At 48.2% G+C, this 26274-nt stretch overlaps 1 protein-coding gene across 3 annotated transcripts in view; it reads left to right on the top strand.

Moving 5' to 3' along the window:
* The window catches only part of LOC106569973 (poliovirus receptor), a 74193-nt gene that overhangs the window by 7859 nt on the left and 40060 nt on the right, over positions 1–26274 (top strand). For all 3 annotated transcript variants that reach the window (XR_001320595.3, XM_014141770.3, XM_014141769.3), the window contains exons 2-6: positions 17394–17503; positions 17821–18064; positions 18355–18654; positions 19085–19202; positions 19743–19891. Coding sequence is in view for 2 of the 3 variants with exons in the window: in XM_014141770.3 (XP_013997245.1) it covers positions 17394–17503; positions 17821–18064; positions 18355–18654; positions 19085–19202; positions 19743–19891 (921 nt within the window). In the remaining variant the exon portion in view is untranslated. The remainder of the gene's footprint in view (positions 1–17393; positions 17504–17820; positions 18065–18354; positions 18655–19084; positions 19203–19742; positions 19892–26274) is intronic.

Genomic DNA, 26274 nt, shown 5'->3' with positions numbered 1-26274 from the left:
TCATGTGGGTGGAACCCCCCCCCCCCCCGCCCCCCAACCGATATTTAAGCCGCCCTGTTAATGTATGGAAATAACAATGCTGCTAATGATGATGATAGTGCACTGACGAAGTCAAGGCCGACTACGCAATCCCAAGGGACTTCCCAAACTCGCGCAGTGGTCCAACAATCGTTCGTTTTTATTTCATTGAGTCTGGTAAAAGCCCCTGAATTTCGTGACCTTTTCCACTCAGTCGCTAATTATATACCCAGGATGAGAATTGCCACCAGATTAGAAGAGCTTTCCCAGCGACACGACAATGGAGGGCTAACCGACCATGTTTTTTTTTTCTCCTCTCAGTGAGGAACCTGGTGCTAAATCAAAATGGTTTCCAGTCTTAATGGAGCCTTGACAGTATTGAGCTGTGGGGTCGAATCAGACCACTCTCCATGTGTGGGAAGAGAAGACAGTGACACATACCAGATAGAGGTCAACGGAGGTCAGACAGGATAAGGTAACGGTGGAGTGGGCGCCGGTATCTCCCTTGGACAGAAAACGGTGGGCGGACGACGACAGGAGAAACCTGAGGAGAATGTGATGCCGATGACTCCGAGGGGGTTTGTGCCTTGGAGTTGTCGCTGAAGAAACCGGATGAGTGAAGACTTCTGAGGAAAAAAATAAATAATAATAATTCTGTCCAGCTTTGCTATTTGCCGTATCGCTGCACATTCTGCCTGTGGAGAGCATTAGTGCGTGTTGCTGAAGACCTCCCCTGAACTAAAAACCACCCCCCGGGCCCCTGAGGGCCTTTTCCTTCCCCGGTTCCCCCCTTTATTGGGGCCTCGCGGTGCAACCGAGCTGTGTTTATGATTACTGTGTGCTTGGGCGCAGCGCGTGCCAGTATTTTGGGGAGCTGAGGGGGGGGGGGGGTATTCTGGGCATGCGTCCACGTTCTGCCTCTGGAATCATCTCCGCGGAGTATCCCCCAAACCCCCTCAGGCGCCGCCCGGTTGGCCGCGACCCAACTCTTCATTCCTATATCCAGACGCAATGCTTTGTGCTTTTTTTGCCCTTCGTCACGTCCCCTCTGCGTGTGCTTACACTCCGTTTGCAGCCGAAGAGTTTGTCAACGATTTTCATTAATTCACCATCATCACTAGGCCCGGGGCAAAGGGACTACTTTATTCCCACTCTGTTCTCCCTCTCTTCTCCTGCTCTCTCCCAGAGACGGGCTGAACGTGCTGCAGGCTGTGAGCAGACAGAGGGATGAGGAGAGTGAGGGGAAGAGGAGGCAGTGACGCCAGCCAAAATTAGAGCTATGACACTCCCCGATTTAAACACATTTAAATAGACACCGCCTTGGGAGGGAGCAGAAGAGTAAAGGAGGAGGGGGACGGTGCCTGCACGTCATGCCCACAGGAACGTTTTCGCCCTCAAATGAAATACTTAAGCCGGCATAGATTAATGCACTCTGTGGAAATGTGGCCCTTCTGTACCCGCCGTCTCCATGTCGAAACGCTCCCCTTCCGCTTTGTCTCGCTCTCTCGCAACCCCACCTCCCCTGTTCTCTCTCTCTCTCTCTCTCAACCCCATCTCCCCTGTTCTCTCTCTCGCAACCCCACCTCCCCTGTTTCTCTCTCTCTCTCTCTCTCTCTCTCTCTCTCTCGCAACCTCACCTCCCCTGTTCTCTCTCTCTCTCTCTCTCTCTCTCTCTCTCTCTCTCTCTCTCTCTCTCTCTCTCTCTCTCTCTCTCTCGCGCAACCCCACCTCCCCTGTTCTCTCTCTCTCTCTCTCTCTCTCTCTCTCTCTCGCAACCCCACCTCCCCTGTTCTCTCTCTCTCTCTCTCTCTCTCTCTCTCTCTCTCTCGCAACCCCACCTCCCCTGTTCTCTCTCTCTCTCTCTCTCGCAACCCCACCTCCCCTGTTCTCTCTCTCTCTCTCTCGCAACCCCACCTCCCCTGTTCTCTCTCTCTCTCTCTCGCAACCCCACCTCCCCTGTTCTCTCTCTCTCTCTCTCGCAACCCCACCTCCCCTGTTCTCTCTCTCTCTCTCTCTCTCGCAACCCCACCTCCCCTGTTCTCTCTCTCTCTCTCTCTCTCGCAACCCCACCTCCCCTGTTCCCTCTCTCTCTCGCAACCCCACCTCCCCTGTTCTCTCTCGCTCTCTCTCTCTCTCTGTTTACCTCTTAAACCCAGCCCTCCATCTACTCTCTGTTTGCCTCTTAAACCCAGCCCTCCATCTGCTGTCTGTTTGCCTCTTAAACCCAGCCCTCCATCGACTGTCTGTTTGCCTCTTAAACCCAGCCCTCCATCTACTCTCTGTTTGCCTCTTAAACCCAGCCCTCCATCTACTCTCTGTTTGCCTCTTAAACCCAGCCCTCCATCTACTCTCTGTTTACCTCTTAAACCCAGCCCTCCATCTACTGTCAGTTTACCTCTTAAACCCAGCCCTCCATCTACTGTCAGTTTACCTCTTAAACCCAGCCCTCCATCTACTGTCTGTTTGCCTCTTAAACCCAGCCCTCCATCTGCTGTCTGTTTGCCTCTTAAACCCAGCCCTCCATCTACTCTCTGTTTGCCTCTTAAACCCAGCCCTCCATCTACTCTCTGTTTGCCTCTTAAACCCAGCCCTCCATCTACTGTCAGTTTGCCTCTTAAACCCAGCCCTCCATCTACTGTCAGTTTGCCTCTTAAACCCAGCCCTCCATCTACTCTCTGTTTGCCTCTTAAACCCAGCCCTCCATCTACTCTCTGTTTGCCTCTTAAACCCAGCCCTCCATCTACTCTCTGTTTGCCTCTTAAACCCAGCCCTCCATCTACTCTCTGTTTGCCTCTTAAACCCAGCCCTCCATGTCTTATGTTATATGATATTCTTTAGCTCATTCTGGCACAAACTGCCTGATTATTTGCTTTTTTCAAACCATTCCCCTCTTTAGCAGACATGCTCTCAATCTCTCCTTTCCCCTGTGTTGAAGCCTCTCCCGCTCCTGCACCTCAGTAGGTAATTAGTGTTCACATAGTTGCTCCAATTCGCAGTAACGTCTGTCTGTCTGTCTGTCTGTCTGTCTGTCTGTCTGTCTGTCTGTCTGTCTGTCTGTCTGTCTGTCTGTCTGTCTGTCTGTCTGTCTGTCTGTCTGTCTGTCTGTCTGTCTGTCTGTCTGTCTGTCTGTCTGTCTGTCTGTCTGTCTGTCTGTCTGTCTGTCTGTCTGTCTGTCTGTCTGTCTGTCTGTCTGTCTGTCTGTCTGTCTGTCTGTCTGTCTGTCTGTGTCTGTGTCTGTGTCTGTCCTTGTCCTCTCTCTGCAAATGAGAGAGGCTGGTACATCACATCCAGGTTGAAGTGCCCTACTTTCCCACACCTCCACCCCATGTTTATTTATTCAGATGTGAACGGGAGGGAAGTGAAGGAGAGCAAATGTGAGGGGGGGAATGCAATGGGCCCTCCAGAGTGACCAACATGAGGGGAGCATTTCTGGCATTCCATTCTTCGTTAGTGCGGTCAGCCTCCAGATAAAATGGTTAAAAGATTACAGATTAAGTTCAACGTAAAGCCAACGGAACTCAGTTTCTCAATGAGTTAAACTTCAGGGAATGGTACACCGCCTCCGCCAAGCTCGTTTCCAATTGGGGTAGTGGTGGACAAGAGAGCCAATTTGGCATCTCGGCAGACACTTTCAATGACTGTGAATGGAACAGTCACTCTATCCTGGGCCACCGTCTCAGTGGTAGTTTAGTATCGCTCAGCGGACACTCCTTCCTTCCAGAACAAATGTGGGCTAATGTGTCATCATATCGCTACGAATCTCTAGTGACACCGCTGCCATTGACCCCGACAGACACACTCGCACACAGACTGTCACTCTGGGTCTTTGTCACTCTAGTTGTCTGCCAGATAAGCTGTGCCGCGGTGCCGCCTCCCATCGGCTAAGGCAGCGGATGCTGGAGAGGGTCCATGCCCCCGGCACTGTTGGAATAAGCATTGTGACGGCTCCATTAGCCGTGATGGCTACAGGACTTCGTTAGACAGTACCTACACTGTAGGGGGAACCATGCTGGAGTTTACAGGAACAGGACAGGCTGACGCTGGCGTGAACCTATTTAGCGATCACACCGGGAGCCCGAGCGGAGGCTTTGTTTTGCCACGCAGGCATCCTCCTGAAGCGGTGTCCATAACAACTGACCCAGAATCAGAAGTAAGGGCGCTTCATACTGTGGTGTAGGTTTGGATCAGAGGATGCTCGGGCTGAATTCGAAACTGCATAGGGAAAACAGTTGGGTAATCTGCCTCTATTTACCCACTGGGATAACGACACACAGGTGTTGATGAATAGGGAGATAGCGAAAGAGAGATCTGACAGGAAGAAATCAGAGGAGAGGGGGAAAAAAAAGAGGTGGTGGGAACTGTGTGAAGAACCAGAATGGGGTGAATGGTAACAGCGAGTGAGAACAGCAGGAAAGAGCGAAACTACCGCAGCAGACGAAAGGAAGTAGTCGAAGGGAGAGATAATGGAGGGAATTGTACTGCGTTAACAGAGGAGATGATCTGTCACTGAGACGGAGGGCGGAACAGAAGGCAGAGAGGAGAGAGGTGGGGTGGCCTCATAAGTAATGCAATCGAAAGCCGGGGAGGGGGGAGTGCTAAGCTGACAGGGAAGGTGTCTACGGTTCTCCGTAATGAGCTGAAGTGATGAAGGTCAGTACTCTGGGAGAGCACATCAGAGAGGGGGCGAGACTGGGGTGATGATGAATGGGGAGGCCTGGCGTGGGAGATTTCCACAGAAGCCAGTGGGGAGAGTCGGAGGCTGTTTCGCATCGTCGGAGCTGAGCGGCAATCTGCACAGATGTACTGATCTGACACTGAAACGGATGGACTCAAACGCCCCGTGAATCGACATCAGTAAATTCCAATGATGCAAGGGTTCTTCTACAGCCCTCATTGGTTAGAATTTAATTGAGCTGAATCGGTGCCGAGCTACTGCTCTAGCTGACAGTGAAATGGATAGACTCCACACACCCTGTGCATCTCTATCCGTGAGTCGGGTGATGCAAGGATTCTGTGCAGCTGCCCATTGAATTAGGGTCGAGCCAAATGGCCAGATGAAATGACCACTGTTGCTCTTGCTGAGTGGGTAGATGGACGGCTCAATTGTTCTGCGTGGACCTCGGCTACTAAATAAACACACCAAGATAAAATCGGGAGAATAACAAAACACAATTTTTCGCATCATGGGCATTTCCTCTGGTGAAGACCTCACACGGCGTGCAGCCGTTTGCTCAGCTCACAGACCTTGGCCAGGCTAGCATGTTAGACCACACAGAAAATAGACCAGCCTGAGTTTCCTGACCAGTTTTGTTTTAGTGGTCTTTTCTGCCCTAGTTTTTTGATGAATGTGAGAAATCAGTCCCACGGTCATAGTGGTGAACATGCTGCTACATGAAAAGGGCTCAAGTTCCATTGACTCTGTAAGCTGATACCCACGCAGGGCGCATATTCCCAAAGCGGTGGGTGAATGTGGAGAGCACCGCTTCACTAGTATTTTTATATGAGGATGTTTATGTTAAAATCAGACAGGGTAAAGACCTTGGTAGACCCCAGTGACTGTGTACACTCACTTGGCCAGTTTATTAGGTACACCCATCTAGTGCCGGGTCGGACCCCCCTTTGCATCCAGAACAGCCTGAATTCTCTGGGGAATGTATTATAGGTCGGAAACGATCCACATGGATGTTGGTCCATGCTGACGTGATGGCATCACGCAGTTGCTGCAGATTGGATGGCGCTACACCACTGCCAACCACCTGTACCGTTGATACCAGGCAGGATGGGTCCATGGACTCATGCTGCTTACGCCAAATCCTGACTCTGCCATCAGCATGACGCAACATGAACCAGGATTTGTTGGACCAGGCAACGTTTTCCTACTCCTCAGTTGTCCAGTGTTGGTGATCGTGTGTGGAGTGGAACCCAGTGTGGTCGTCTGCTGCAATAGCCAATCCGTGACAAGGACCGACGAGTTGTGCGTTCTGAGATACCGTTCTGCACACCAACGTTGTACTGTGCCGTTATTTGTATGTTTGTGGCCCGCCTGTTAGCTTGCACGATTCTTGCCATTCTCCTTCGACCTCCCATCAACGAGCTGTTTTCACCCACAGGGCTGCCGCTGACTGGAGGTTTTTTTGTTTGTCGCACCATTCTCTGGTAAACCCTAGATGGACACGGTTGTGCGTGAGAAGCCCAGGAGGGCGGCCGTTTCTGAGGTACTGGATCTGGTGCGCCTGGCACCGACAATTATACCCCTCTCTGTCATTTAGGTCACTCGTTTTGCCCATTCTAACACTCAATCAAACAGTAACTGAATGCCTCAATGCCTGTCTGCCTGCATTATATAGCAAGCCACGGCCACGTGACTCACTGTCTGTTGGAGCGATCCATTTTCGTTGAACGGGGTGGTGTACCTAATAAACTGTCCGAGGAGTGTATATGGTTTGAGCAACCATATAACCTTGTTATTCTGTTTGTGCGTGCGTCTGTCACTTTTATGATCGCTTTGCATGCCTTATCTGTGCTGTGACAGAGGCTTGGCAAGGTGTTAAAAGAAATGCAGATGGCTGGATATTCTCCAGACTTGGCGGGGTATTTCCTGTTTTGTCTTTTTGAGGGGAGACTGATGTGGTGTAGAGAGAGGGAAACATGAAAGCAAGCGACTGAGAGGAAGGACAGACTGAAAGACGCAGTGGATGGGACTGAAGGGAGGCGGAGTGAAGAGACTCTTGGAGACGGGGGCTTAGCAAGTGATAAGGTTTCCTGGGGAGAAGCCTGTTTGGAATTACAATGTTCTCGAAGCATACCTACCAGCTCTCTATTGAATCTTGTAGTCTTGTACATTAAGTCGTTCTTCATCCTCGTACGTTAGTTTCACTGGTTGGCATATCGACACTTTCAAACTGCCATACCTCAGATTCTGTACCCACACGTGATCATCTGTATGTGAAGGCATATTTTCATCAGTGCTGTTGAGGATAGAATAACAGCTTTGCAAATATGTTAAATTAATAAATATGCGATTATCCATCCTTGTATAGGCCTACATGACTAGTCTGTTCCAGCTCTATTACAGCCCCCCCCAACCACCTTATCTATCCACCCTTGGCAGTCTGTCTGCTCTGTGATGAGCGGGCTGTCACCAGATGTGTGACTGAGAAAGAACAGCTGCTGTTCAGCTTCACAGCTGCTTCGCCTCGTTCACACTGACTCCATCACATCTCCTTGACGACCATGCGTTCCTGGAAATCAGGAGCTGGGTTGGGATCGAATTACATTCTGTTTACGACTTGTTTACAGTTGGCTTGATTGAGTCATGAAAATATTGATATTGTTGCCGAGAGAGGGGAGGGATTTGGACAGTCTCTCGTCCAGACTAATCTCCCCCAAGGACATTTCGATATGTTTTGATTGAAGGGCACTGGTACAATATCTCGTCTGTGTGTGATAGTTTAGCATTGCTAACCAGATGGAACTGAGATGAAAATTAAGATGTTTGTTGTGGCCAGAGAGTCACCAGAAACCAAAACTGAATTTATGGACTCTGACAAGGTTGACGCCCCGCCTCATTTAGGTGCAGTGTGAGATCAGCTGGACTGTGACATCCAGGAACCTTGTCCATGGTGATCTTAAGCAATCGTATCTTTCCTTTATTGAGGAAGAAGTGACTGCAACTTTATGACCTGCCAGTCACGTCGGTTTTATTGGAGTAGAGGTGAAAAGGACTCTTCTACCGTCTCATTCACAGGTGCTAGACATGAGGAGTATCTTTTAGCCCCAGGAACTGATGTTATTTAATTAGATTTCTCCCGTTATGTTTTTTTCCCCCAACCCATCTGACAGATTGTGCCCGCGATCCGGGAAATCCAGGGATCAGAGCAGAGCCAGATATGAATGTAATCAACGGGAGAGAGCAGCCCGGCCCCAGCCCAGGAGCCAGAGATGAGAGATTTGGGTCTTTTTTTTTAATCGGTGTGAATCCCTCAATAGGGCTAAAAGCAGCAAGACACCTAATTTGAGGACTTAAGTCACAAAGCCGGCATTATTTCACCACCCGCGTGTTTGTGATTTACCGGCCCTGAGTGAAAACTCCTGAACCACAGCCGAGAGAAACCTCTACCAGGTTGGCTCTGACGCAACTAAACTCCTGAACCACAGCCGAGAGAAACCTCTACCAGGTTGGCTCTGACGCAACTAAACTCCTGAACCACAGCCGAGAGAAACCTCTACCAGGTTGGCTCTGACGCAACTAAACTCCAACCGCTGTTTTACCCTTACGGCTATGTCTTTGCTGCCCTTATAAATATCTAACGTCACCAAATCTATACCAAAGGCGTGTCAAGTTTGCTGTATTGGCAGAAATGGTGTGCGCAGTGCGACCTTTGACTGCCGCCTGGAGTTGAAACGGAGGTTGTTTCCGTTGAATAGTGCACTCGCTGCGTGTTGCCTCCCATTCAGGGTCGTAGTGTGCTAATACAGTAGTTTCCTGGTATTCAGCTAGCTAACCGATGGTATCATCATCATTTCAAGTAGTTGAGGGTTGACTGAAGCAAAACAGGGAAAGTATCTTCATTAGGGCTAGCCCAGTGCCTGGAGTGAATCAGCTGCTATTTGAAACCTCATTGTTTACAAGCCGTCGATGGCCTCCCACCCACTGCTAGGTTGGGGGGGGGGGGCAAATAAGCAATATTTAAGCTGCATTTTGTGCCCACTTACTTAAAAGAATACCCAACTGACGTAGGCCAACATCTGCGGTGCGGGGTGTTCTTTCCTCGGGGGTTCACGCTGTTATTCCTCCATCAGCCTGTCGCTCACTCTCAGGCAACAGAATAAACATAACCCGACGCCTCCCCGATGGAGTACTACAGTTTACAGAGGCTACCAGATAAGACCACTGTACAAAATCAATAACCAGGCAATTGAGCAGATGAGTCTGGAACAACCCGCAGTATGTTAATCACCCGTTTTTAATGGCTTACTGGCTTAACTGTAACAATGCAGTATGACATAAACCCAGTCTGAGCAGGACTAATTATTCCTCCAAGGACCTTCCTCAAATGTATTTACATGAACCTTTCCCAGGATCTTTTCATCGGTGTTCAGAAGAGTGATTGGTCTGTAATACATACATTTGAAGTCGGAAGTTTACATGCATTTAGGTTGGAGTCATTAAAACTAGTTTTTCAACCACTCTACAAATTTCTTGTTAACAAACTATAGTTTTGGCAAGTCGGTTAGGATAACTACTTTGTGCATGACACAAGTCATTTTTCCAACAATTGTTTACAGACAGATTATTTCACTTATAATTCACTGTATCACAATTCCAGTGGGTCAGAAGTTTACATACACTAAGTTGACTGTGCCTTTAGACAGCTTGGACAATTCCAGAAAATGATGTCATGGCTTTAGAAGCTTCTGATAGGCTAATTGACATAATTTGAGTCAATTGTACCTGTGGATGTATTTCAAGGCCTACCTTCAAATTCAGTGCCTCTTTGCTTGACATCATGGGGAAATCAAAAGAAATCAGCCAAGACCTCAGAAAAAAAATTGTAGACCTCCACAAGTCTGGTTCATCCTTGGTAGCAATTTCCAAACACCTGAAGGTACCACGTTCATCTGTACAAACGCCATGGGACCACACTGCCGTCATACTGCTCAGGAAGGAGATGCGTTCTGTCTCGTAGAGATGAACGTACTTTGGTGCGAAAAGTGCAAATCAATCCCAGAACAACAGCAAAATACATTGTGAAGATGCTGGAGGAAACAGGTACAAAAGTATCTATATCCACAGTAAAATGAGTCCTATATCGACATAACCTGAAAGGCCGCTCAGCAAGGAAGAAGCCACTGCTCCAAAACCGCCATAAAAAAAGCCAGCCTACGTTTTGCACCTGCACATGGGGACAAAGATCGTACTTTTTGGAGAAATGTTCTCTGGTTTGATGAAACAAAAATAGAACTGTTTGGCCATAATGACTGTTATGTTTGGAGGAAAATGGGGGAGGCTTGCAAGCTGAAGAATACCATCCCAACCCTGAAGCACAGGGATGGCAGCATCATGTTGTGGGGGTGCTTTGCTGCAGGAGGGACTGATGCACTTCACAAACTAGATGGCATCATGAGGAGGGAAAATTATGTGGATATATTGAAGCAACAGCTCAAGACAGGAAGTTAAAGCTTGGTCGCAAATGGGTCTTCCAAATGGACAATGACCCCAAGCATACTTCCAAAGTTATGGCTTAAGGACAGCAAAGTCAAGGTATTGGAGTGGCAATAACAAAGCCCTGACCTCAATCTTATCAAAAAGTTGTGGGCAGAACTGAAAAAGCGTGTGCGAGCAAGGAGGCCTACAAACCTGACTCAGTTACACTAGCTCTGTCAGGAGGAATGGGCCAAAATTCACCTAACTTATTGTGGGAAGCTTGTGGAAGGCTACCCAAAACGTTTGACCCAAGTTAAACAATTTTAAAGGCAATGCTACCAAATACTAATTGAGTGTATGTGAACTTCTGACCCACTGGTAATGTGATGAAAGAAATAAAAGCTGAAATAAATAATTCTCTCTACTATTATTATTCTAACATTTCACATTCTTAAAATAAAGTGGTGATCCTAACTGACCTAAAACAGGGAATTTTTACTGGGATTAAATGTCAGGAATTGTGGAAAAACTGACTTTAAATGTATTTGGCTAAGGTGTAGGTAAACTTCTGACTTCAACTGTACATGGGTTAAGCTGCCTATTCTCATTCTAGTGGATAAGTCTCTTGCCCTTTAATGTAGTTCAACGTTTCTCCTCCTGGGTGGTTTTCTTAACGTGATGATTGACTGTCAATGGAGCCCAACCCCCACCCAACCTTCCCCTACACCGTTCTGTTTCTCACCCTCGCAAAGCTAGTTTATCATTCACCATATTTCTAGTTATAAGATTACATTTAGATTCAGGAATAAATACCCTTCTAAAACGCTGACTTTAATCCCTATCCAGATACGTCTTTGCTCCGGCACGTGACAGGTATGCATTACACGACAGCCGGTAGAGCAGCATGTCCCAAACTCTGTCCCCAAGGGGTGCACCTTTTGGTTTTTGCCCTGGAGCTACACGGCTGATTTTCAAATAGTCAAAGCTTGATGAGATCCCATAACGTGCAGCCCTTGGGGTCCCCAGGACTGAGTTTGGGAAACGCTGCCATAGTTGACAAACACTCATTAAAACAACACATTTCACTGCACCTATCCGGTCTATGTGACAATACAATGTCTTTTTTTTTTTTTTTCATGTAAAGCCAAGGTGGAATTCTGGGAAGTGTAATTTTTGGATGGATTGTGGGACTTGGAGCCCATAGTCTGGGATTTCTGGTAAAGGAACCAGAGTGGGTGCCCTGTAATTGTGGTGGTGTGGCTTTTCTTTATGGCTTTGACATGTGGTAATAGGGAATATCTGGGTTTATCCCACCACAGGAAAAAAAAGGCGTTGTCCAAACAATGTCAAATGTGCACAAAGGACTTCTCCCTTCCCATTTCTCCAGCTCCTACATATCTTTTCCCTTTCGTATTTGTTGCAAGGATGTAAGGAAGGTGTGACGCCCGTTCTTTCAACAGACCTCGATCAAAGACGTTTAAAATGGGCGTGGTCTGGCTTGTCGTTGACCACTCTTAACGGAGACGATTGTTGAAGTGAGACAAAGTCACCGGGCGCAACAATGTGCAACTGGACTTAAGACGAATGAAGTGCTTTTCTCTGTCGGCTGACATTCACTCGTTAACTTCCTGTGCTGTGTGCCGGCAAACAAGCGACTGTCTCTAATGGCTCTCAAATGAATATTGCGGCCCCGGTGACCGACGCAGTGGAGTCCGTGGCAACAAGACATCGACGACGCTTTGAAATAATGGGGAACCTCGGCAATCCACCTATACCCTCTCTCTCGCTCTCTCTCTCCATCTCTCTGTCATTTCATTCCTGCCGCACCCTCACCCTCTCCTCCTCCCTATCTGTTTAGTCCTCCTCCCCTTGGTCAGGTGCAGTGTAGATGTTGCTTGTCAATAATTTAAGAGGGAGCGCTCTCTCCTCTTAACCAGACGGATGAATTATTAACTGGGCAGAATGGAGCGCCAAGGCTGCAGGGCTGTGTTTGGGCTCTTTGTGAAGAGGAACGCTAAAATAATTGTATGTAGAAGTATGAAGACAAACATGTACATATTCTACGTCCACATTCATGCATGTTTGATAAGCGTGCATCTCTAACCAAATGAACAGCTTCTTTCCTTTCTGTGTGGAGATAGGCTGACTGTGTTTGGGGGGGGGGTGTATGTTAGCAGGTTTGTGAGAGGAAGCGCTGAGGCCCCACATACATTTATCACAGGAGGGCTGGGGAGTAGAGCTGTAGCCGTGTGCTTGGAGAGACGTTCCACAGACGTGATGCATGGCTACCGAACCACTCTGGGTCCTCTGGGAGGAGGATTCACTCCGAGTGGAACACACTATATGCTATGCAGATTTTGCAATCGCCAGTTCTCTCTCTCTCTCTCTCACACACACACGCACGCGCGCGCGCACACACACACATTGAATCTTTTTCGTTTTCTCAGTATGTCTCTTTATATAGCTTGTGCACACACACCATACATATCACCATCCTCCCTTTTACAAGAACAGGCGGGCGGAATAGGAAAATTAACAAGGTAGCAGAACGGCACAAAGAGAGGGGAGAAAGTGAGTCGGTGTGTACAAGCAGGAGAGAGGCTTCAGAGGGAATGAACGATGTGACAGGACATTGGAGGTAAAGAGAGACGACTTGAGACCCTGGGAGATAAAAGGAAGAAACGCGGAAGGGCGGTGGATGAAGAGGGGCACACTGACATGGAGCAAAGTGGTGGAGATGAGAGAGATGGGGACTAAGGGATTGGGGAATGCAGAGAAGATAGAAGGGAGCGCTACTTTGACCTTGGGAGGAAGAGAGAAAGAGCGAGAGGAGGGGGAGCGGAGGGGCTGAACAGAACGGAGGTAGAGCGGGGGAGAATTGGAGAGCGAGAGAGCTCGCCGGCAGTCAGCGACAGCCAGAGTTGAGAGGATCAGTCTGCTTAGTGTCTGTCCGATCGACAGGAGAGTCAGGGGGAAACAGCTGGAGGCACTCTGAGTGTGTGTCCCTCTGCGTGCGCGTGTGTGTATCATTGTGAGGTGTGTCTTTGTCCCTGCACGGTGTGTGTTTATTGAGTTTGTGCTCTGCCCATGTTAGGGTGTGCCTCGTGTGTTTGAATAGAAGAGAGGGGGAGAGAGAGGGGGAGAGAGAGAGTGGTATGACCCTAGCTGCCAGGGCCTAATCCTCTAGCGTGGCCCATTTGGCTGTGATCAGTGTACCTGCAGAGCTAATGGATTCAGATATGGGAAGGGAGGGAGGGAGGGAGAGGGGGATGAATGGGCCGGCTCACCGGAGGTCTGCTTTAATATGGCAGAGATGTCATCACTGCACCAACGCTCATCACAGGGGTCAGTCACATAAAGAGTGGCGGGCGGGAAAAGTGCCTTTGCTTTCGACTCATTTCGTGTTCGACACATTCTGGGCTAAAGTACACAGCAGCACTCTATCCTCTTTCCTGCTTTCTTTTTTCATCTATTTTGGTGTTTAAAAAAAAAGGACAAAAAAATAACAGAGTGCCCACATGCAACTCACCCATTCTCCCAGCTCACTCTGTAGTTTCTCTGCACCTATGCCCTCCACCCTCCTCTAGTACCGCCTCTGCAGGCCTTGGCTCTCTCTCTCTCTCTCTCTCCTCATCTCCATTTCTTTCTCTCTCCCCACTCTCTCTTTGTCTCTCCCCACTCTCTCTTTGTCTCTCTCCTCTCTCTCTCTTGCTCTCTCTCGCTCTATTTCCCTCCCTCCCTCGATCTCTATTTCTCTCCATCTCTCTTTCCCTAATTCTGTTGCGCTCTCCCCTCCCTCCCTTTCCATCTTTCTCTTTCTTCTCCTCTCTCTCTCTCTCTTTTTTTTTTTTTTTTTTTTTCATTTTGGCTGCCTGACAACTCAGCCAGAACCCGTACCTGTTCTTCTGTCTCCAATCCAGCCTGAAATAACACGGCTCTTCAAGTGCCTCCAGCAGAGCACCTCCTCCCTGAACCCTTGTTATTCATTTGTGTGCCTTCCCCACTTGCCATTTTCACATCATTCTGGCAGAAATCTCGGTAATTACGCCTATGCGCTTGACTAACTATATTTTTACTTGTTCGGATTGTTAAATGTCAAGGGTGCTCCGCGTACAGAACCGATCACGCTATTTTTTTTTTTTAAATGAGCCGGACTCCAGGTCGTAAAGCTTCCTCGAATCATTTTTCCTCATTTCCACAGCTTTTTCTCTTAACCACGTTTCACTTTGGCCAACATTGCCAAACGCTGTACATACGAGGTGAGCGTTAGTAAAAGCCATCAGGCAGCAAGGGAAACGCACATGCGTGAAATCTGTAATTGGCCCAGTGTGGATAACACGACTGATTATGGCTGAGGTGGTAATTATTTTTTCTTTCCTGCTCACTGCAGCTTACAAGCCGGAAGATGCATGTGACGTTGGCTCTGTGTGTATTCCATAGGCTCAAGTCTGCCTGTTAAATCAGCCATGTGACAATAGGCTATCGCTCACTCCCGTTTGCTTAGTGATGTTAATGATCCCTAATGATTCCTGACTAATGCAGGGATGATCAAGGAATATTTCTGAGAAAGAATGTCGACATGACTAAAGTCTCACAGGACTATAGAATAAAACATTTTTCATGATATGACGGTCAATACTGGCCAGTAAGAAGCCGGCCTAAGGATTTGGGTTTTCTCTGGTCTTCTACATGTCTGTCAGCCCGTATTGAACTGAAGCACAGCTCTCCTTCCTGATAGTGCGCTCACTCAGATCTAATACCTGTTTTCTGTTGACGCTGGAAGTCATTGTTTTTCAAAGGAACTCCTGTGGTTGCCATCTCCAAGCTCACACTGAAGTGCTTTGAAAGAAAGACGTAGAGAATCTTAACTTGCCTTCTCTTATTCATCTTAGCTTAGCCTGCAGAAGGCACCGGTTCAAGGCAATGCCCGTCTTTCATGCACAGCACCGCTGAGTATGCTCAAAGGTAGACTCGGCGAGATGACGTTGCAACGAGTGGCACCGCAGATATTGAGATGAGCGCGATGTAAGACTTTGCTCTCACACTGTCGCACAGAGTATCTGCGCACGTACACGGCTGCACTCCGCGCTGCTACAGTGTGGTAGCTACAGGATCAAAACGGCTGAGAAGTTTAGCCTCGCGCTTCAACGCTTGTAGTCGTTGTGGAAATGGACCCACTGTGTTTACTTGCGTGCAATGTCATCTCGCTGAGTTGACCTTTTTTTTTTTTTAAGATTCATAGTAGTCATACCTTGTTTATCTAAAAAGCTGACATACAAGGAAATCAGTTTACGGAAAACATAGAATGCCATTAACAGGAAATGAGCTGGGTGGTAATTGTGTGAGTCAGAGGCTTCTATTTCGATACTTCTAAGTAATTCTTAGTCTGGTGTGATGATGCAGGTATACAGTGCATTTGGAAAGTATTCGAACCCCTTGACTTTTTCCAAATTTTAAGTTACATCTGTATTATAAAATGGATTTAATTGTTTTTTTCCCCTTATCAATCTACACACAATAACCCATAATGACAAAGGAAAAGCAGGTTTTTAGACGTTTCAGCAAATTTCTTAAATATAAAACTGAAATCCCAGGTCTGATGTCCTGAGTGCTCTGGAGCAGGTTTTCATCAAGGATCTCTCTGTACTTTGCTCCGTTCATCTTTCCCTCGATCCTGACTAGTCTCCCAGTCCCTGCTCTTAAAAAACATCCCCACAGCATGATGCTGCCCCCACCATGCTTCACCGTAGGGATGGTGCCCGGTCGCCTCCAGATTGTGATGCTTGGCATTCAGGCCAAGGAGTTAAATCTTGGTTTAATCAGACCAGAGAATCTTGTTTCTCATGGTCAGAGTCCTTTAGTTGCCTTTTGGCAAACTCCAAGCGGGCTGTCATGTGCCTTTTACTGAGGAGTGGCTTCATAAAGGCCTGATTGGTGGAGTGCTGCAGAGATTGTTGTCCTTCTGGAAGTTTCTCACATCTCCACAGAGGAACTCTGGAGCTCTGTCAGAGTGACCATTGGGTTCTTGGTCACCTCCCTGACCAAGGCCCTTCTCCCCCGATTGCTCAGTTTGGCCGCGCGGCCAGCTCTAGGAAGAGTCTTGGTGGTTCCAAACTTCTTTCATTTAAGAATGATGGAGGCCACTGTGTTCATGCGCCTTCAATGCTGCAAAAATGTTTTGGTACACTTCCCCAGATCTGTGCCTCGACACAATCATATCTCAGAGCTCTACGGACAGTTTGTTCGACCTCATGGCTTAGTTTTTGATCTGACATGCACTGTCAACGGTGGCATTTTATATAGACAGGTGTGTGCCTTTCCAAATCATGTCCAATCAATTGAATTTACTACAGGTGGACTCCAGTCAAGTTGTAGAAACATCTCAAGGATGATAAATGGAAACAGGATGCACCTGAGCTCCATTTTGAGTCTCATAGCAAAGGTTCTTAATACTTATGTAAATAAGGTATTTCTGTTTTTTTTTTTATATATATTTGCTAAAAGTTCCTAAAACCTGTTTTCACTTTGTATTTATGATGTAAAGTGTGTTGATGAGCATTTAAATATTTTTTTAATCAATTTCAGAATAAGGCTGTAACGTAACAAAATGCGGAAAAGGGCTCTGAATACTTTCTGAATACACTGTAAGTGCTAAGCTGGAAAGGCTCTTTCTCATTCAGCAATGTGGCCAGTTTGGCACTTATGCCTGAGACAGAGGAAGCTTTTCATAACTGTGAATAATATCCTGAAACTGGATGGTTCATTTTGATCCCGGTGATTTAAGATGTCGTTTGGGGAGGGGGGCGGCGGTGAGGTGCAATCCAAATAGTTACTGAGAAAGAAAGTCTCTAAATTGAGCTGATTGCTGCTTTTTTTCGTCTAGACGAATCAGTTTGACAGCCCCATTGTCTCTCTGCAGGGGGGGGGGCAGAGTCACTCACATATGCATTGCTCAATCACTCTACACTCCGCATTAGTATGAGTTGTTCCCAGCCACTCCTCACAATCACAGCGCTTGCACAGTTAGATGCACACCCGCTAAGACTCCGTCACCCTATTTGCCCACCCTTGTCGAGCTGGCTGGCGACATGCTGTACTGATCAATCTCTACTATACACTGGTAGTGGAAGGGGAGGTGGTTCTGTAAACCTGAGCCACAGGCAGAAAATGAGAGGCTGATGATGCTTATTTGTTTCTCTCTCTCTCCTCTCTCTCTCTCCATCCACAGCTGCTTCGTGTCAGCGGGTGAGGGTGGAGACGGAGGTGGAGGCGTACCCCACCGAGTCGGTCGACCTCCGCTGCCAGTTTGTCGACGGAGGAAACACCAAGCTCACACAGGTAACCAGATATCACTTGATGAGAGAGCCTGCCGTGCACGTCAGCCTTGGCGCGGAGAAAGACAAATATTGCCCTCCGATTTTCCTTGAAAAGGAAGAACAGTACTGTGAAGATGATGTTGTCTAGAGTTTTAATGTTGCAACAGTGTTGAAAACATTTCTGCATTGAAATTGTTGACAGTGTGGCTGTTATTCTTTCTCTCCATATGCTATATCATACCTCTGGATCTGTGAAATCGACTGGACATGTGGATAGACACTGTGCATTGACTGCCGTCCTGCAACCCTCTAATTCCTTGTCATTCCTCTTGGATGCAGGTGTCATGGATATGGGAGCCCACGGAAGGCCAGCGGGACAACATTGCCGTCTTTCACCCCACATACGGCGAGAGCTTCCCCGAATCTCCCTTCTCTGGGCGTGTCCGCTTCATCAAAGGCACCTTGACAAGCCCCTCCATTACCATTACCAGCTTGAAGATGGCCGACGCCGGGCGGTACACCTGCGAGTACGCCACCTACCCCAGCGGCAATGAGCAAGGCACCACCAATCTGGTCATGCTTGGTGAGCAGCTGGTGTTTGTTTTCTGTCAGTCTGTGCCCTAATTGCACTTGGTGAAGAGAGGGCTCCGGTGCTATGACTAATGGTGTCCTCAAATGAATGCGGTGTCACGAAACGCATCAGTTCCAATGCACCCACCTTGTTCCATCCTCGCCAGCTGATTCGCCGCTGCCTTTCTCTTGCACTCTGTCTTCTATCCAACTCTCAGAGGGATCACACTTCCTGTATGTGCACAACAAACAAAAACTCACTCATGCATTCGCTCCCCATCTCTCCTCTCTCCTCTCTCTCAGCTAAACCCAAGAATTCGGCAGCTCCCGTTGTCGTCCAAGCCAGCACCAGCGGCGAACCAGTGGTCGTGGCCCAATGCGAGGCTGCCGACAGCAAGCCAGCGGCCACCATCAAGTGGATGGGAGCGGTCGGTGGCACTGAAAACACCACCTCCAAAAAAGGTCCGGACGGCACGGTGACGGTGAGGAGCGATTACCGCATAGTGCCCACGCCAGAGGACAACGGCAAGGAGGTCACCTGCATAATCAGCCAGCGCACCCAGGACAAGCCCCAGACCTTCCCCATGAAGCTGGCCGTCGAGTGTAAGCGTGAACGACTGGGTTTTGAAACCCACGCCCCAAGAATGTTAACCCTCTGAGCCGAAGCCTAGGCATTACTCAAATAACTGTTTGAATAACCTTCTTGTTCAACCAAGTGGGTAAAAAAAAAACACTTAAAAAAATATAGGCAGTAGGTTTCAGGTCTCAGACAAGGTTGGGATATTCATCACACAAGCATGGTTCACAACCTCCATTTCAGAAGCATGTTAGGGCTGCCCTGTGTTTGTTTTAACCTAGCGTGAGACATCAGTCCCTAGTCATATCTCTGCATTCCTCTGGCGGTAGTTTTCAGTTTCCGTGATGCTTTATAGGTCAACCCTTGCTGCGAAAACCTCTTCCACTCCTGCACCCCAGTTAGGTAATCAGTGTTCACTTGCAGTAACCTCCCTCCCCTCTCTCTCCTCTTTCTCAGATCCCCCGACTGTGTCCATAGTGGGCTATGATAACAACTGGTACATCGGCCGGACCGACGCTGTCCTGACCTGCCAGGCCACTGGCAACCCTGCCCCCACCACCGTCACTTGGACAGTGTGAGTATCCCATCCCATAGCTGTCCCAGGCTTTTGGAGTATCCCCCCCAATGCAGTCCCAGACTTTTGTAGTATCCTTCCCCATTTTGGTCTTAATTCACCCGGAGATGGAAGAATGACTTTAGACAAAGTCTCCCCTGTCTCTCCCAGACAACAGGAGGAGTCAGTCAGGCATAAACAATCAATTAACAATTCCAGTCTGATCTGCTAGATTACCAATATTGCCCGTCCTCTGGGGCCCAGCAGCTTGCTTTTATCTCTTAATGGGGAACACAAGTATCTCTGCAGCAGTTAAATGGAAAAGAAAACCATATTTAATTTGTTTTTCTCTTCTTGTTGATTATTACCACATGGTCTTTGTTTCGTCTCGTGGCGCTAGACAGATGGCGGTTAGATAGACTGTTGTTGCAGCCGACATTCTGCTCCTCCAGTAGAAGTTCTGAGTTAGGAAGGGAAATATGGAAGAGGAACAGGTCATATGGCTGTGGTTTCTCTCTCCTCTCTCTCACTCCTGTTTCCCCCTCTCCCTCCCACACACAGCATGTCAGGTCCTATGCCTGACACGGTGCAGATCAACGCCAACAAGCTGATCGTGCGGAAGGTGGACGAGGCTGTGAACACCACCTTCGTCTGCGAGGTGAAGAACCGGCTGGGAGTGAGCAAGCACCAGGTCACCACAGCGGTCATCGGTGAGTCAAACCCACTGAGCATGGGACAGCTGCCTCCCTACTCCTACTTAATGATACATACACACAATGATACAATCCCACCCACGAGCATATGTGCAACACAGACAAACATTTGTGGACACACACACACACACACACACACACACACACACACTACACTGGGATCAGGGCTAAACTCCTGCAGGCTGGTCTTTTCCATCATTTACACTGTCAGAGATGAACGTTCACTCACAGTTTACTCTGTCATCTGCTGGGCAGGTAACTGGGTGACGGTTTGGCTTGTAGGGGTTCTGAGAAGGGTTATTTTATTCATGCGGGGAAATCAGTTGGTGTGAGCCAGTTTGCCGAGTATTCTTTTCTCCCCCCCAACATCCTCAGTGTAGGTCTTTCCCCCCCTACAATTAAGAGTCCGCTCTTCCTCTGCATGTGCTTTCAACAGATCTTTCCTCTTTTTGAAATGGATGTATTCGGAGATATGCTGCGGCGTCTCCTCTCTCTGCGCCCATGCGTTCACACATTGATCCAATTAACACGGAGCAGCCTTCCGTTGGCGAGCCTTGACTTTGTTACATTGTGGATTCTGCCTGGTCAAAATGGGTGCCGACTTTTTAGATCGGTGGAACCGGCGCAGTTAGAGCTTGTCCTCGCCAAAGACAACGCGAAAGCTACATTTAGAATCCGTGGGAATCCTTTTAGAGATTCTGAATTGTCTCCCTTTGAGAACAAAGGTGCTTTGTAGGCGCCACACTGCTGAAACGTGTGGGAGGTGGGGAAGAAGTAAGGCTCTGGTGCTCTAGCTGGCAGCGTTGCCTTGTGACTACGGTATCAGGGCTGGCTGGCACTCCCACCAGCCCCACATCTTTGTAAGTATCGGAGAAAACAACCTGGTCCAACCTCCATTGACTTTGCCCTTGGCTTTGAACAGTGTTTCATCCTGTGACAGTGGGAGTTTTGTGTGCAGGAACACATTTGAAACAAAGCAACTTTGAAATGAAACCACTTTGTAGCACAAACCAAATCAGTTACCTTTTTTATTTTCACTCGTGAATCCTGTTAAAAGCTCTCTTTGTTCCCTTTAACTTCTGATGGAAGCGCTGAGCTATTTATCTGTGGGCGGGGGGCTTTTATAACACCCCTTTAAGGTTGGGTTTGTAACGAGGGTGGAGGGCACAAAGTAGGAGATGAAGTCCCTTCTCGCCGTTTTAAAAGAGGAGCTCTCGGTCACGTGACCCACGTCACGTCCTCCGAGTGAACGCAAGAACCGAGTTCTGCTGACGATGGGGGAAAAAGCACCACTCTCTCGCTCGACACTTGCACAGCGGGCACGTGCCAGAGATGGCGCGTTAGTGTCGACAAGGCGCCAGCTGGATCTGTCCGTGTAGGGGGGGAGAGGCAGAACGGGGGGAAAACAATAACAGAAAAGTCCCATAGAACGCTGAGATGACTCCTGCTAAACCTTCAATGGCCTGGCAGGGTGTCGTGACCTCTCTTCTCTCCAAGTCCCCCCCCCCCCCCCCCCCCCCCCTCCCCTAGTGGGTGGTCCAGCTGGCTCGGTTGTTGTCACTGTTCACTGTAACACTTCTGAAGGGATCAGAAGAACACACACACACCACTTCCTCAGGCAAGCCATCCGCTGGACCCGCACACAAGCCTCCGCAGGGACAGAATAATAAACCAATCTAGACCGAGGATATCCTGGCACTGAAATGTCTGCTGACATAAACCCGGGGCTAGTATTTCCGTTGACGTCCTCCTCGGGGCTGGACTGGCTGGAGGCCACTGGATGTTCCTCTTTTTGATAAATGGTCATATCTAGATTAATCCATCTCCATTGAGCAGATTTTGTTTCCCTCCTCAGTTGTGGCCATGTTAAGGGGGTGCAGTGAGAATTGCCTGACCGTGAGGTTTCATCTCTGTGAGGGAGATGAGGAGAGAGGCAGGCACATGGCCACGGTGGCTTATCAGAGGCTGCCTCGTGGCGCCCAGAGAGAGGCTAAGTCTGCCCCCATGGAGAACCTGGCGGGAAGGTGCAAATAAACAAGTTGGAGAATATCTACCATGAACATCTGCCCATTTGCAGAGCTAGTCCAATGTGACCCAGTAACCTTGCCTGAAGATGCGTGTTACAAAGAACTAACCCCAAATAACTAGCAAAATGTACAAACCTTGGACATCAGCCCTCCAGCTGACTGGGTTATCTTGCAGAGCTTAAAGGGATAGTGTGATTTCTTTTTTTTTTCTTCTTTTTTTCTTTTTTCTTTTGCGATTCGAGGAAAAGCCCTTTGGGTAGGTTCAGAGTCAGATGAACTCATGGATGCCATTTTTATGTCTCTGCGTGCAGTTTGAAGGAAGTTGAAGGTAGTTTAGCTAACTAGCACAATGACTAGAAGTCTACTGGAACAGCTAGCATGCTCATCAAGATCATATGACTCTGGGTAAGTAGAAAAAGGGCTTCGTCGCCAAAATGTTGCACTATCCCTTTTAAGCTCTGCAAGTTAACCCAGTCAGGTGGAGTGCTGATGTCCAAGGTTGGTCAATTTTAAAAATGTATATAAAAATATATATTTTACCTCCTTGCCAAAACACAATGAATGATTGAATGAAGCCTGAGGCGTATCTGACTAAGAATCTGAGTATATATTTCCTAAATATTTCTGATGGCGATGTGTGTGGTTCAGTGCATTACTTACTAGTCAGGAAGACTTTGCTTGACTTTCATTCAAATGTCAACAACCACCCTGTGCTTCCTTCTGAACTGGGGCCACGTTCTCAATCAGGTCCTCCACCAACCCTGCCTCCAGTAGCAACCTGACTTTCTCAGGAGAGACCCCCTCCCCAATTCCGCTCTGCCTCAGCCGTTTGACGTCGAAGGACGGCCGAACGATACGCCTGCTTTGGCATTCCCGTGCCAGGCGTCTAAAGACCCAAGAAAAGGGCAATGATTACCTTGCCTGTGAGCGGCCGCATTTCAATTTGAATGATAAAGTCTAATCCCGAACGCTTTGCCGTTGCCTTAACCGCTCACACGCTGCCGTTTTGTGCCTTTGTCATCTTCCTCATTTTTCCTGGGTTATAAATGCAACTGCCCTGACCCAGCACAAACAAGCTCCCCTATCTGCATAGCCTCAGGCTGGAGGAGCGCAGCTCTGTAATCCTCCAGGGTCATGAAGCTACCTTTCAATTAGCCAGAGGGTTAGCTCTATGGCACAGCAGATGACTATCTGGCTCAATAATCCCCCATCATTAATCAATGGGAAGCCAATGGAAGACCGAGTGCCCTAAATCCTTCAGGACTAGTACTGGGGATTGCTTTTCCCCCTCTACCCCAGCTTTGGGGCCTCCTCACTCTGTTCTGAAAGAATGAAGTTGAAACCACACACTTCTTCCTTCCTTCCTTCCTTCCTTCCTTCCTTCCTTCCTTCCTTCCTTCCTTCCTTCCTTCCTTCCTTCCTTCCTTCCTTCCTTCCTTCCTTTCGCTGTCTCGCTCTCTCTCGCTCTTCAGCTTCCCCCCCATGAATGACTCACGGAAACACAGAATACCTCATTTTGAGGCAGATTGCTACATTGCTATTAACTGTGTCGGTTTGTTGATCTCTATCAACAGCCGAGGTCTGGATTCAATCATCGCAGCAGATTTGTCCAACTTAAAATTGGTCTCAAAATAAATGTGCCTGTGTATAGTGCAGTCTTAGCACAGTAGTCACAGAGCTGATTGAGAATCAGTCCTTTATCTAAAAATAGAGACATTCATGTTATGAATTTGAGTCTTAAGACAAGCAGATGCTAAACGTGTATATTATGTATGCGCTGTAGAATTGGTGTCTAAATAAGCCTGGTGGAGGGCTCCCGAGTGGCGCAGCAGTCTAAGGCACTGCATCTCAGTGCTAGAGGCGTCACTCCAGACACCCTGGTTCGAAATCCAGGCTGTATCACAACCGGCCGTGATTGGGGGTCCCATAGGGCGGCGCACAATTGGCCCAGCGTCGTCCGGTTTTGGCCGGTGTAGGCCTAGTTAAATAAATGTTAAAAAATCAAAAAAAGCTTGAAGCTAAACCGATCAGATGTGTTTAGACGGAAACCCCATAATATTTGACGGACGGCTGAAGGGTTAATATTATCCAGTATGCGGCGTATACACATTAACAGGGTGTTTAGCCTTTGCAGCGTGTTTACATCTAGCCACATACCACCAGACACGGTGAGAATCAATACCGATCCAAATTCACCCATCTCTGCTTACAGCATCTCTTTGTTTTTCCGATGCAGTCATTTATTTTCAGTAACTCCTAGCAGAGGCTCATTTCCTCCAGGCTGACGTTGTGGTGGTGTGTCTGAGTGGGAGGGGCCCTCTCGGAGCTACACTAGTTTACCCCTCCCTGTTTGTGTGTATCGACACATCCTAAAAGCAGCCAGCAAGTCCACTTAAGAGTACTTGCCAACTGGGTGAATACAGTGTTACTGCTGCATAGAGACTGCAGCTGGGAAGAAGGTGTGGTGAATGAGGAAGCAGAGTGACTAAGGGGGGGATGTCACCGAGGGGGGGGGGGGGGGGGGGGGAATACCTCCTAGCGTTCCTCACCTCTGTAGGGGGGCGAGGGAGCAGCTCAATTAAATTCAGAGAAGAGACAGCTGTGTGTGTGGTGTGAGAAAGAGAATTAAAGAGACAGCACTGTGTGTGTGTGTGTGTGTGTGTGTGTGTGTGTGTGTGTGTGTGTGTGTGTGTGTGTGTGTGTGTGTGAGAGAGGCAGAGACGTGTGTGTGTGAGTGAGAGAGAGAATTAAAGAGACAACACAGTGTGTGTGTGAGCGAGGCAGAGACGTGTGTGAGTGAGAGAGAGAATTAAAGCGACAACGTGTGTGTGTGTGTGAGAGAGAATGTACTTCTGAAAGGACATGTAAAGGTTCCAGGTGAAACGAGGGTGAAGTAGTAGCTGTTATTCAGTAAGGCATCTTTTCTCTGCTTTAGTTTCAGCACATCTGCCTGGCGTTCTCAGAAATAAATCATTTAGAAACTCAATATCCGAAGAGCGAGACGGGGGATTAAATTGGCTGTGGACTAAAATGGAGGAGTAAAAAATAAATGTTGTGTGTGCGAGACTTTGTGTCCTCTCTCGTATGGCTGAAAAGAAAGCGAGGGAATTGGAGTGATTGAGGAAATGCCTGGCTCGCTTCCGAGTAGTCTCCTTGAATGTGAAATGATTGAGATTGTCATGGAAACACAGGAGACTTTCAGGGAAAGGGAGAAGCTGGGGTTGATGGGACAGGAGATTTGAGGTGAATGTGCATGCAGAGGTTGAGAAGGCGCTCTGAACCCCCCCCCATTGACAGAGATCACACTGGCAGCAGAACTCGGTACATTCACGCTCCACACATTATCTGGAGGGATTTTAATAGACGAGCGTTAAGTGCACCAAGAGTGTGTCAACCGTAGGTTTTTATTGGATATTTACAGTTCTATACATATGGGTACTTTACCTGTACTGTACGGCAAGAACCTGAAATCCCACTCATCATTATTTTCCACATCATCCCACATCCATGTTATTTTCCCTGCCTCTTTCCTGTTCGGAGAATCTCTTTCCTGTTTGCCAATTTGTGATTCTCCGAAACAGGAAAAGATTGTTCAGGTATCTGCCGTTGTGCTCCTCTTCCCCTAATCTCTCTGACGTGACAGTAATGTAGGCCGTGATATAAGCTCGACGTGATCATTTTGACCCCTTTCCGGTTGATTTAGTCCTGACTCCCAACTACCCCTGTCCTATTTCTCCCTGTGCCGTGGCTTTGACGTTTTCGTCTCCCCATACCCAGAATTAGATATAGACATCAAGGCCTCACGTCTCCTAAGCCCTCTGTCTTGGCAGGGCATTCCAAGCTGCCCTGTATGAGGTCGGAGTTTGGAATGGATCAAACTGCAGGTGGGCTTCAGCCTCTTATAGCGTCATGTGGCTCTGTTGAGTTGAGTTCCTCCATTGGACTGGTTCCTGGTTTACAGTGGGGGAGCGCTCATAGCCTGGGGTTAAACTAACTGACCCATTTGGTGCTGGGGGGAGCAGCAGCAGTATGTTGATGTATTTCATAATGCATGACCACAGTGCTAGTCATTACCACTTCTGTAGTCCCCTTTCACTTCCTTATCTCTGTCCCTGTCCCTCTCTCTCTCGTCTCTGCGTTGTTGTGCCCGATGTACGCCTCGGTCAAAATCTCAGACCCGGGATTCGTCACATTGTGGGTCACACAATGTGTTCCTCATTTTTGTTTCTCTACCGAAACAAGAGTGGACCGGCTCAAACTTTGGCTCACACCAACCGTACTAGGACCGTAGAAATGGGCAACGGGGGGCTGCAAAAAAACTGCAACTAAAGGGGAGGAATCAATTCCAGTCAA

This window comes from Salmo salar, chromosome 14, assembly GCF_965601325.2.
Source record: "Salmo salar chromosome 14, fSalSal1, whole genome shotgun sequence".
NCBI classification, from domain to species: Eukaryota; Metazoa; Chordata; class Actinopteri; order Salmoniformes; family Salmonidae; genus Salmo; species Salmo salar.
Note: the sequence above shows the minus strand (reverse complement) of the source record. Positions and strands in the feature narration are given on the sequence as shown.